Source organism: Rhincodon typus, chromosome 15 (genome assembly GCF_021869965.1).
Source record: "Rhincodon typus isolate 14 chromosome 15, sRhiTyp1.1, whole genome shotgun sequence".
Lineage (NCBI taxonomy): Eukaryota > Metazoa > Chordata > Chondrichthyes > Orectolobiformes > Rhincodontidae > Rhincodon > Rhincodon typus.
The window spans coordinates 37,020,129-37,032,009 of record NC_063346.1 but is presented as its reverse complement, the minus strand read 5'-3'; the positions used below and the strand labels follow the sequence as shown (position 1 = coordinate 37,032,009).

Sequence of the window (11,881 nt, the reverse complement as noted above, 5' to 3'; positions counted from 1 at the left end):
GCAACGTGCACAGATTTGTTAGCCCAGTTGGTTCACAGTCTCCCCACAAAATATCTTTTTTATATCTACAAAGTATGTTCTGTGAGGGAAAAATGGCAATGTGAATGCCTATAAACATCAAGTACAACCTGCTTCAGACAAACATTTTGCCCAGAAACTCCCTAGCAACGAGGCAACTGGTGAAGTGTCAATCTGTGGTTAAAGTTCAATGCAAATCAGATTAACAGTAATCATAATTATGTGAGGAGCCTGTAGGCCATTAGTAAATTTATGCAAGCAATCACCATTGTAATGGATTACCGAGGATAGTCAGAACTTCGTAAATAAAAGTGACTGTACTCAAATTGTTTAAACATATACCAAACTGGTTATACAAGTAGAACCAATCAAATCTAATTGTTAAATGTCATGAACTGCTTCCAACAGATGTTCCAAACACTTTAGAATTAATTTCCCCCAGCTATTTGACCAGCAAAAGAAAAAAAAAGTGTGCAATAAAGTTGGAAAGTATTAAATGCATTATGTTCAGAAATGGAATCTGCTCTACCACTTCACATCAAAAAATTGGAGCATTGGCCCAACATGTATCATAACATTGGTGCTGTTGCTGAAGGAAAAAAAATACATATTCCTCACTGAACTTTGCTTAAGATCCACTGAAAGAAGTGGATACTTTTTACCCAGGAAGACAACTATGTGCCAAGTCTTGAATTTCCTCAAGACAGAAGTTAGATCCTTCCATTTGGTTGAACTGCAGATCCTGCTGTCAATGAAGGTAAACAATCTTTCAAACTACATGCCACATGAAGAGGGAAACTGAAATAGAATCATAACTGAATGTCATCAGAATGATAAGTTTGAAATGTAAAGTTTTAAGTGCAAGGATAAGAGTGGAAACAGAAAAACAAAGAGGTTTTGATCTGGTGGCTGTTGAGATTAAATAACAATAGTTAGTTGGTGGTTACAATTTACAACTTTTCAATGCTAATGAAAGGTCTTCAACTTAAACATTAACACCTCTTCTCATCCACAGACTGCTTTTAATGCTATCTGTTTACAATTGCCATCATCCTACATTTGTCCTTTTGGGAATTGTTTTGATCAAGAATAGAGCGAAACCACGCTCATCTTTTTGGAATTCGAAAGATCTCATGTTGTGGTACACCGAGGCTGGGATGGTCTGGGTTTCTCTTGGCAAACATAACATTGACAAAAAAAAACCATTTTAACTTTCAGTTGAACAAGATTCAAATGGTAATATAGGATACAATATTCTACTTGAAGGCAAGACTAGTTGTTGGGAATCATTACTGTGGGCTGGCAAAGCAAAAAACTTTTCACAAGGTTTAAACCCCAAGAAGATCTCATTTGAATTGTTTGACTGAAAAGTGCTTTTAAGCACATTTATTGCTCTATAGTAGCTACTGCCATGCTCTAATACATGGAAAATTAGAATCAAATATATCCAGAAAATATCAAGTTTTGCATTAATTCTCACTTCATACTGAGAATTCTGATTATTAATCAAGCTTTGTATCATCACTGTCTAACAGACTTCCCCAATCAAAGGCACTAGTTTCAGTCAAAATGCTTTAGATGCAATAAAGATAATGCATCACTTGTATGTTTACTTCAAAACCAGCTATCATAATTGAATACACAAAACTTCCATGTACAATCAATGTGAAATATTCCTCACTTCACAGTTCTCATCTTTCTCAATGGTCAATAATATTGTCTTGCTCAATGAAAGATCAATCTACTGCTTCTTTTCATTTATCAACAAGTACAATTTGCAATTATACAGTGCCATTAGTCTAATAACAGGGTTCTTAACAAGGGAAGTAAATAAAATTTGACACCATGCAACATGATGAACTATTAGGGCAGATGATCAAAAGTGTGTTCAAAATGGTTGGTTTTAAAGGGAGTATCTCAGAGAAAGAAAGTATGTTAACAAGGTGGAGATGTTTAGAAAGGGAATTTCCATGCTTAGAGTGGAGGAAACTGAAGACACATTCAGCAATGATGGAACAATTCCAATCAGGGATGTTTGAAAGGTCAGAATTATAGAAGCAGGTATTGCAGAGGGTTGTGCAACTGGATGAGATCACACGTAGGAAGGGCAAAGTCAAGGAGGGATTGAAAACCATGAACGAGATTTTAAAATTTAAGTATTGCTTAACCAGGAGCTAGCGTAGATGAGCAAACACAGGGGAGTGTGGGATTTGGTGCATGAGGAATTGGGCAGTTTTGCATGATCTCAAGTTTTACAGAAACTGGAATATGCGAGGCCAGTCAGAATATAATAAAATAATCTAATCCAGAGGTAACAAAGGCATGGACAAAGCTAAGGATGTGAAGGAGTGGGTAATGCTATGGAGGTGGACTTGTGGTCAGAAGCTCCACGGAAAGAATCAGGAATGGAGTTGATCAAATATTTGAAAAGCCTGACATGGTCTATGTGCAATTAGTTAAAAAAAAATACTTAAGACAGCATGTCATGGACGTGGGAAGACAATTTATTTTATTAGCAATTACATGTAAACTCCTGAGTTTACAGGAGATTTCCTGGGAGAATCAATTACAAAAGACAGCAAATCATTCAAAAAAAAAATCAGAACAATGTTTGCCGGGTCAGACATTTATCAAATGATCAACCTAAAAGTGAAACAAATGGAAAGGACAACAAAAATTAGATAGCAATTTTGAAGATACTGGGAATTGTACAGTTGAGGCAGGACTTATTCAATATACCGGATCTAGTTATTATAAGTTAAAAGTTTTAACTACCAATTGAACAGAAGTAAAGACACAAATAATAGGGGAACCAGCAGAACAGCATTAATAAGTCACCAGAAGAAAGAAAAATTAAAAAGCGACTTTGAGAAAAATGTCATGAGAGGTGCAGACTTAGCAGCTATTGAGGCGTAGAGTCATAGAGGAACTTCAAAAATTAAAACAAACTGCAAATTCTGGAAATACACAGCCAATTGGTCAACATCTACAAACAGAAAATAATTCAACGCTTTTGTTCAGAATCTTAATTAGAACTCTAGTCTAATGAAGGGTTTACATTAACAACATCAATTCATTTTTTCTTCTTTATAGATTGAGATTTTCCATATATTCAGTGTGTGTTCTGCAGAGGCAGTACAGTTCATATTACAAAAACGATGTACGTCCTAAGTTACAGCACTTAAATCAAAAGGTTCATTTTGCAATAATCACAAAAATGTTCAGAAACTCCAGCTTGGTGAAACAAATTAAGTAAAATACTGTATACTTGAAAGTTTGAAGCAGCCAAGCAAAACTAATATGAGATACAGATAAGAAACCACAAATTGCCAAGCAGAGAGAACAGGTCAACTGTTCTTGAGAGTTATTGATGTTTTAAACTTGTAAGTTTTATATTTGTATGAATGGCTATAAAAAAAGTTTAAGGCAAACCATATAAACCTGTTTGATCTTTCATTTTCAAAAGTATGCATACATTGCTTCAAGGATGTTGTGCTGTCTCAGAAATAGAGGTTCATTTATTACACTTTAAAACAAATAGTTTAATATAACTCACAAAACTTCTAAAATGCTGGCAAAGATTCCCAATGGAATCAATGTAATTTTTTTTCAACTACTGCTCCGTCTATTACGGTAATTCACCAATGTTATTACCGTGTTTTGGTATGCAGCTATTTCAAATTCCCTTTTACATCAGTCGTATTACAAGCTACGAATGTATAAGCTGCTGCAGAATACTAATCATCAAGCATTAAATAGTCAGGTTCTATCTAAAATTAGGAAATACTATTTCCTATGACAAAATTTTATGACCATGTGCAATTTGAAGCAAAAATTCCATCCACTCAATAATTTTCTTTAACACCATCTGTCATACAGTACTGATTGTTTAAAGATGAATCAGCAGCACATATTGAAGCAATATCAATTTACTACATGTAGTAACTGAAACTACATGTTTCTTCAATGAATATATAAAAATTAACTTGGAATATCAACTTGCCATGACCTCCGCATGACTCTCAATATTGCTATGATCCAAGTTACTGGATCGTAGTTTATTTGTACTGAAGTATATTTGCTAACCAAGTTCACGGCATTTAACTCTAAAGATATTTGTGACACCTCCGAAATCAATACCTACAACTAATACAGTCTTAGTTACGATTTTTTAAAAATATCTGGTAATGGTTCAATGTGGGAATATTTACAGTACAAGTTTGCATGAACTGGTGTTCACACGAAATCTTAAGTAACCATGTAATTTTAATTGTTTCAGAGATAGTAGGAACTGCAGATGCTGGAGAATCTGAGATAACAAGGTGTAGAGCTGGATGAACACAGCAGGCCAAGCAGCATCAGAGGAGCAGGAAGGCTGACGTTTCGGGCCTGGACCCTTCTTCAGAAAATTTTCTGAAGAAGGGTCCAGGCCCGAAACGTCAGCCTAATTTTAATTGTAACTGGTAATTTTATGTGGAATAATCAATGTTGTACAATCAGCATCTTTAGTCCCTGCTGTAAATGTTGGCAAAAGCTCAAGAACACTATTACTTTTGAGATAATTCATTTGTACGTTCTTTTAGGTACTAGTAATGTACCGATTATGAAGCTGATTGAGTGACTGGCTTGTAAATTAGGCTGATTGTTGTTAAAAGAAAAACCTCATTGCTGAGCTGGGCAATGCTTTGAAGCATTCTGACATGAAAGTGGTGCTTCATTGGCATAGATTAACCTAAATGCCATGGTGGTTGTGTAGGGGGTGTTCAGTTATCATAGACTTCTGATGGAATCCTTCCTCCAATCCCAGCCATGCCCAATGTAGTGTTTAAGTAGATTAGTAATCTAACATTTGGATTAAAATGCCTGCATGACTAATCAGTAAAACAGTTAGAATAGTTTTCTCTGTTGATTTACCAATCAATTATCCATTTGCTGTACTTTTTTGCATCGTGGAAAATAACTGCAAAATTTTTAAATAAATAACTCAAACAAAAAAAAAAGAGAACATTTGATTTTCCTCACCACTCCAATTGGCTTTATTTAGTGTAGTTTTTTGATCATTTTGTCCTAGAGCAATAGTAACTAAGTCCATGCCTTTCCAGGTACAGTCCCCATCATCACAAGTAGATTGCTGTTTAAAGTATTAATTTTAAAGCACCAAATTCATTCACAGCTAAAAGGAACATTGTACTGTGAGCCTTTCTACTACTGTTTCAGCTTACAAAGTGTGTAAACACACATATCACTAGTCAACACTTAATGGGTCTTAGTTAGTTGCATGATATTTGGTCATGATTTTACGTAGAAGAATTCAAGCCAGAATTATACCAGGATTGAAGGGCTCAGCAAATAGATATGCATGCATAAAAGTTAAGATCAAAAGAATTATCTATTACAGCAGAATACTAGGAAGTTACTGCTGAAAGAAATTAAATATGATATTATTTGTTCTAGAGTTCAACTTAAAATTTGTATTATCACAACATAGAAAAGCCAGAAATAGGGACCACCACAGATTTATGCTGCCAGATCTAGAAGGATGTATTTAGAAGGAAATTTTGTGATCACTCCATTTGGTAAAATACAATATGAATATTTACTGTAACACCTGAGACAAGGAAATATTAAAACTTCCTTCAAAATATTTGATAGGAACAATTCTGTTCATACAGCATTAACTGTTGTACAAATATCTACATGCTGCATACAGAATTAAACAGTATTAAAAATGTTGCGCTTCACTTTTCCAGATGCCATGTGCTACTTAAAGCCTTTAACTGAGTGTATTTCAACAGCTGCTGGAGCAATATCTTCTATTTCAAAAACCAATAAATGAATCTGGAAGTTGCTACATAGATAAGTATTAGTGGAGCACTTTATAAGCTTACCATATAGCCTTTCATTATATAAGCCGTGTCAAATAACATCCTTGGGATCCATTAAGTTAACAAGTAATACAGAAAATTTCAATATTAAATGTAAATTGCAATGACATGTAAAAACTATTAACTGAAAACAAAGGTTACCAATGCAAATACTGTGCTGATACAACCTTCCGTATATACACAATAAAAATGTCAGTATCTGCAAAAATAATTTTAAAATCGTGCACAAAGTATACATTTTGTTGTAACATTTAAAATTTCCCTTGCAAAGGAAGCAATGGAAATTTCATTTTTCAATAATTTTAAGATCCTCCAACACTCCTTTCTGATCAACTTCCATTACATCTTAAACCCAGGGAGGGGCATTTTTGTGCATCGATTCCATCTTCAGTCTGCTCCACTGCAGCTTATGGCCCATCTAAAAAGGGAAGCAATGTTTGCGACAACCACTGTAACCCATGATCATTTTATGGCAATCTGGAAAAAAAACAAATCAAAATCCATTCTCCTGGGAAAGTCTGAGAAGATCCCATCTCGTGCTACCTGTCTTCCATAGCTTATGGGATCACTGCAGGAATTTTCTTTAACCAAGTCAAAAACAGACTACCGACACAAGTCTGCTGAGGCAGCATCTCCTTTGTGCTTCCTCTTTTTGCTAGGACAGTGCTGCTGATGTGGCTTGTTGCCTGGATTCTGTTTGTTTGTTACACTTCCAACATGGTTGGAGTTCTGTTGCCCTTGGAAGCCTTTGATAGATGAACGAAATAGTCTTGCTGCACCATGCTAGAACAAAACAATATGTTAACAAAACATTATTCCTTTAGCAGAAAATAAAACGTTTCAGCAGTTACATAAAAAAATGCTGACAAAGTATTCTTATTACACATTATCTTGTTTATTGCACCATGAAATTAACTTTATATGCTACATGATACAATTAAGACTATTTTTGCCAAAATTACAACAGTGACTACAATTTGAAAATGTTTCATTGGCTGTGAGGTATTTTTGATGTGCTGAGTTTGTGAAAGATGTGATATGAATGAAAGCTCCTTCTTGATCAGTTAATTCTCTACACAGGTACAAATTTCCGTACTTATCACCCTCTTCCTGTTGTCAATCCTTTTCCAACTGGGGTTATTTCCCAGTAATTTTAGAACGGGAGAGCGAAAATGATAAAATATTGCTCTTCCAAACTCACCTACATAAATTTCATTTTAAGGTTACAAACTTGTATTTTACTTGAAAGGTGACAAAACTGAGTGCTCATCAGCACTTCTATTAAATGCATTTTCTTTTAAAACACAGTTGAAGCCATAAAAATAAACACTAATTTGCCTGTATCTCAACATAAAATTTGTTTTTAGGTATTTTCACTAGAGAAAAGCACTTGAAAAGTTTCTTTGGCATTATAGCTAACAGCTGCCTCATCCTCCTCCACACCCTCTGTCTACAATAACCTAGCACTTAAACCTGGACATCACCTCACATCCAATTCTACTGTTCTTTTACGAGATTCCACTGTCTTTCCAACTAAGTCAAATCTCTTCCCCACCTTCCAATTTGCGATACTGATCTATTTTGATTCCATTCTCTGAGATTTGCCTCGCAGTTTAACCTTGCTGTACCTACGCCATCAAAGTTCTTCAAAATTTGCAACAAAGCCTTCAGTCATTTCCCCAGTCCTCCGCTTCATTCTACAAGCATCTCCCCAAATCGAGAAGGGCTTTGTTAAATCCTGCTCTGTTAAAATACTATTCCAGAATTTCTTGCAGACTTGCACCATAATAATAGGGACTCTACTCACTGGAGTTTAGAAGAATGAGAGATGATCTCATTGAACCATATAGCATTCTTAAGGGGTTTGACAGCATAAATGTGGAAGGGGATGTTTCCCTCATTGGAGATTCTAGGACCAGAGGGGATCGTCTCAGAATGAAGGGATATCAATTAAGATTGAATGGAGGAAGCTCTTCTTGCAGAGGGTTGTCTCTTGTTGGAACTCCCAGCCACAGACAGCTGTGGAGGCAGAGTACATGTGTATATTTATGGCTGAGAAAGATCAATTCTTGATCAGTAGAGAAATCGAGAGTTATAGGGAAAAGGCAAGAAAGTGGACATGACGAATGTTAGAGGAGCCTTGATCCTATTGAATGGCAGAGCAGGCTCAAGAGTCAGAGTTACAGAGCACCAAAACAGACCCTTTTGGTCCAACTCGTCCATGCCGACCAGATATCCTAGATAACTGTAGTCCCATTTGCCAGCATTTGGCCCATATCCCTCTAAACCCTTCTTATTCATATACTCACCCAGATGCCTTTTAAAGTTTGTAACTATACCAGCATCCACCAGTTCTTTCTGGCAGCTCATTCCGTACATGCACTACCCTCTGTGAAAAAGTTGCCCCTTAGGTCCCTTTTAAATCTTTCCCTTCTCTTTAAACCTCTGCCCTCTAGTTTTGGGTTCCCCCCCAACAAAAGACTTTGTCTATTTACCCTATCCATGCCCCTCATGATTTTACCACCTGATCAAGATCCCATTGTACTCTGAGGTAACCTTCTTTGATGTCTACTACACCTCCAATTTAGTTGTCATCTGCAAACTTACTAACCATACCTCCTATGTTCAGATCCAAATCGTTTATATAAGTGACAAAAAGCAGCAAACCCAGCACCGATCCTTGTAGCACACTGATAGTCATAAGCCTCCAGTCTGAAAAGCAACCCTCCACTACCACCCTGTTTTCTACCTTTGAGTCAGTTTTGTATCCAAATAGCTAGTTCTCCATCTATTCCATGTGATTAAACTTTGTTAACCAGTCTACAATGAGGAACCTTGTTGAATGCCTTACTGAAGTCCACCTAGATCACGTCCACCACTCTGCCCTCAATCTCTTCGTTACTTCTTCAAAAAAACTCAATCAAGTTAGTGAGACACGATTTCCCATGCATACAGCCATGTTGACTATCCCTAATCAGTCCTTGCTTTTCCAAATGCATGTAAAGTCTGTCCCTCAGGATTCCCCCAGCAACTTGCGCATCAATGTCAGGCTCGCCGGTCAATAGCTCACTGGTTTTTCTTTACCACCTTTTTAAAATAGTGGCACAACGTTAGCCAACCTCCCGTCTTCCGGCACCTCACCTGTGATGATACACCATCGATGATACAAATATCTCAGCAAGGGGCCCAGCAATCACTTCCCTAGTTTCCCACAAAGTTTGAGGGTACACCTGATCAGGTCCTGGGGATTTATCTACCTTTATGCATTTTAAGGCATCCAGCACCTCATCCTCTGTATTAGACATTTTTCAAGATGTCGCTATTTATTTCCCCACCTTCTCTATCTTCCATTTCCTTCTCCACAGTAAACACTGATGCAAAATACTCATTTAGTATTCCCCCCATCTCCTACATTTCCACACATAGGTGGCCTTGCTTATCTTTAAGGGGCCCTACTGTGTCCCTCGTTACCATTTATCACTTAATGCATTTATATACTCCCTTTGGATTCTCCTTAACCCTATTTGTCGAAGCTATCTCATGTCTCTTCTCTGCCCTCCCGATTTCCCTCAAGTATTCTCCTACTGCCTTTAGTACTACTCTAGGGATTCACTCGATCTCTGCTGTCTATGCCCGACATATGCTTCATTCTTATTCAAGGCTGAACAGCTCACTCCTGTTCCTGTTTCTAATGGCTTACGGTTATGGTTATTTTAATAATACCACCTTGAACTGTCTTGTCCAACATAATAAGGTCACAATTTCCTTTTATGTATAGAATGCTTTCATACAGAAAACAAAAAAGTGATACGCAATTTAAATTTAAGTTTTCATTTCAGCATCCATTGTATCATGGGGAATTGATCCCACATCAAGAGGGATCTTCTCAATCGAAGGACATTGGAGCGAGCTGTCCATTTAACATGGAGTAAGTCTTTGGCTTTCTGACTTTAAAAAAAAGTGATTTGGAAATGCTGTAACAAGGGCAAGATGGCCATTAATAGTTGGCAATCAAGGTTTTTCTCCATCAAACCAATCAACTTTTAACTGCCCAATACCTGGTTTGAAAGCCTTGAATGGATATGGTAACAATTGTAACACGTTATTAGAATAGGAAATGCAATTTGAAAGGGGGTAAAGGTTGAGTCATTAAAAGTAGAGTCTTCTTGCAGCTAAATTGAACACTGGCAGCAGACCACAGAATAATTCCAAACCTGAGCTTTAGTGGTGTTAATTGTTGAATTGCTTGATGTACTATGCTGCGCTTTCAAATTTGGCAATGGAGACGATTCTGCTGCAGATTCCTGTGGCACTGATCTGTTAATAGTGGACTGGTGACTGCCAGATTGTTTGGAAGTTTTGCAAGGTGTCCCATCAGAGTCCTAAATGTAAAAACATATGAATTACATTTAAAATCATGCACAAACACCAGAAACAAAAAACACTCCTGCGAAGATTTGTAGTGCGGGTTACGGACGAGGTTGTTGGCTTGCTCGCCCAGCTGGCTGGTCATCGTACAGATGTTTCGTCACCTTTCATCAGTGCGGCTTCCGATGAAGTGATGTTGTTCTACTCCGCTTGGAATTAATATGCTCCTGTCTGTTAAGTTGGGTTGTGTCATTTCCAGTTCTTTTTTGCATGGGTTTGCATATAGGGTCTAATTCCACATGTTTGTTGATTGCATTATGGGTTGAAAACCAGGTCTCTAAGAATTCCTGTGCGTGTCTGTGGTTGGCTTGAGCTAGGATGGTCATGTTGTCCCAGTTAAAATCGATGGCCTTCATTGTCCAAGTCCGCCGAGATGATGGAAAGTTCGTTGTGTCATTTTGCTGCGAGCTGGTATTTGTGTATCCTGATGGCGAGTTTCCTTCCGGTCTGGCTGATGTAACGTTTGTTGCAGTCATTGCAAGGTATTTTGTAAACTACGTTGGTCCTGCATGTCATGGCTATGGGGTCTTTGGTCCTTGTGAATCTTTGTCATAGTGTGGCTGTGGGTTTCTGTGCTACCATAATCGTAGCAGTTTCGTTATCAGTTCTGATATGTTCTTGACATAGGATAGTGTGACCAGTGTATTGGGGTGTACTGTGTCCTCTTGGCATTATCTATCGAGTAGGCACCTGTGGATGAAGTTGTTAGGATATCCGGTGTTAGTGAAGACCTTGTATAGGTGCTCTTCCTCCTCCTTGCATAGTTCTGGCGTGTTGCAGTGTGTTGTGGCTCGCTTGAATAGTGTCCTAACACAGCTTTGTTTGTAGACATTGGGATGATTGCTATAGAAATTAAGGATTTGGTCAGTGTGGGTTGCTTTCCTATATACTGTGGTTTGGAACGCCCCGTTGGTCATTCGTTCTACCCGGACTTCGAGAAACGGGAAGTTGATTGTCGTCTTCCTCTTCTCTCATAAATTTGATCCCAGTGAAAACGTCGTTGATGAGATGTCATGTTTCTTCAAACTTGATGCATTTAATGATGAACAACATGTCGTCCACGTATCGGATCCACAGTTTTGGCTGTATAAGGGGGAGGGTAGTGCGTTCCAGTCTTTGTCTGACTGCCTCTGCACTAAGTCCCGAGGTGGGTGACTCCATAGGTGTGCCATTGATTTGTTTGTATATTTGGCCGTTAAAAATGAAGTGTGTGGTGAGGCACAGGTCCAGTAGTCTTGAGTATGTCGTCCTTGCTGACAGAGCTGTTTGGAGTCAATGTTTCTGCTGTGTCCAGTAATGTGGCAAATATTTCTTTGGCTGTTGGTATGTTAATGGACATAAATAGTGCCTTGATGTCAAAGGACATCATAATGTTGTACTCGTTGATTTTAATGTTCTTGAGTTTGTTAAGGAATTCCTGGGTTGAATGGAGTGGAGTGGGGTGATCCATCGACCAGGTGTTTTAGTCTCTATTATAGGTCCTTGGCCCATTTGTGTGGGTGTGCCTGGTAGGAAGACAATGGGTCTGAGGGGGATGTCTGGTTGGCGTA

The 11,881-nt window shown here is 37.8% G+C and overlaps 1 protein-coding gene across 2 annotated transcripts in view; it reads right to left on the bottom strand.

Moving 5' to 3' along the window:
• Nucleotides 1-5,025: 5,025 nt before the first annotated feature.
• The window catches only part of tent4b (terminal nucleotidyltransferase 4B), a 67,958-nt gene continuing 61,102 nt past the window's right edge, over nt 5,026-11,881 (bottom strand). Inside the window, exons 11-12 of one of the 2 annotated variants that reach the window (XM_048606029.1) lie at nt 10,118-10,285; nt 5,026-6,686 (exon numbers count right to left, since the gene is read on the bottom strand). In XM_048606029.1, coding sequence (XP_048461986.1) covers nt 6,507-6,686; nt 10,118-10,285 — 348 coding nt within the window. In that variant the 3' untranslated portion in view covers nt 5,026-6,506. The remainder of the gene's footprint in view (nt 6,687-10,117; nt 10,286-11,881) is intronic. The other variant, XM_048606030.1, reaches the window with a different exon arrangement.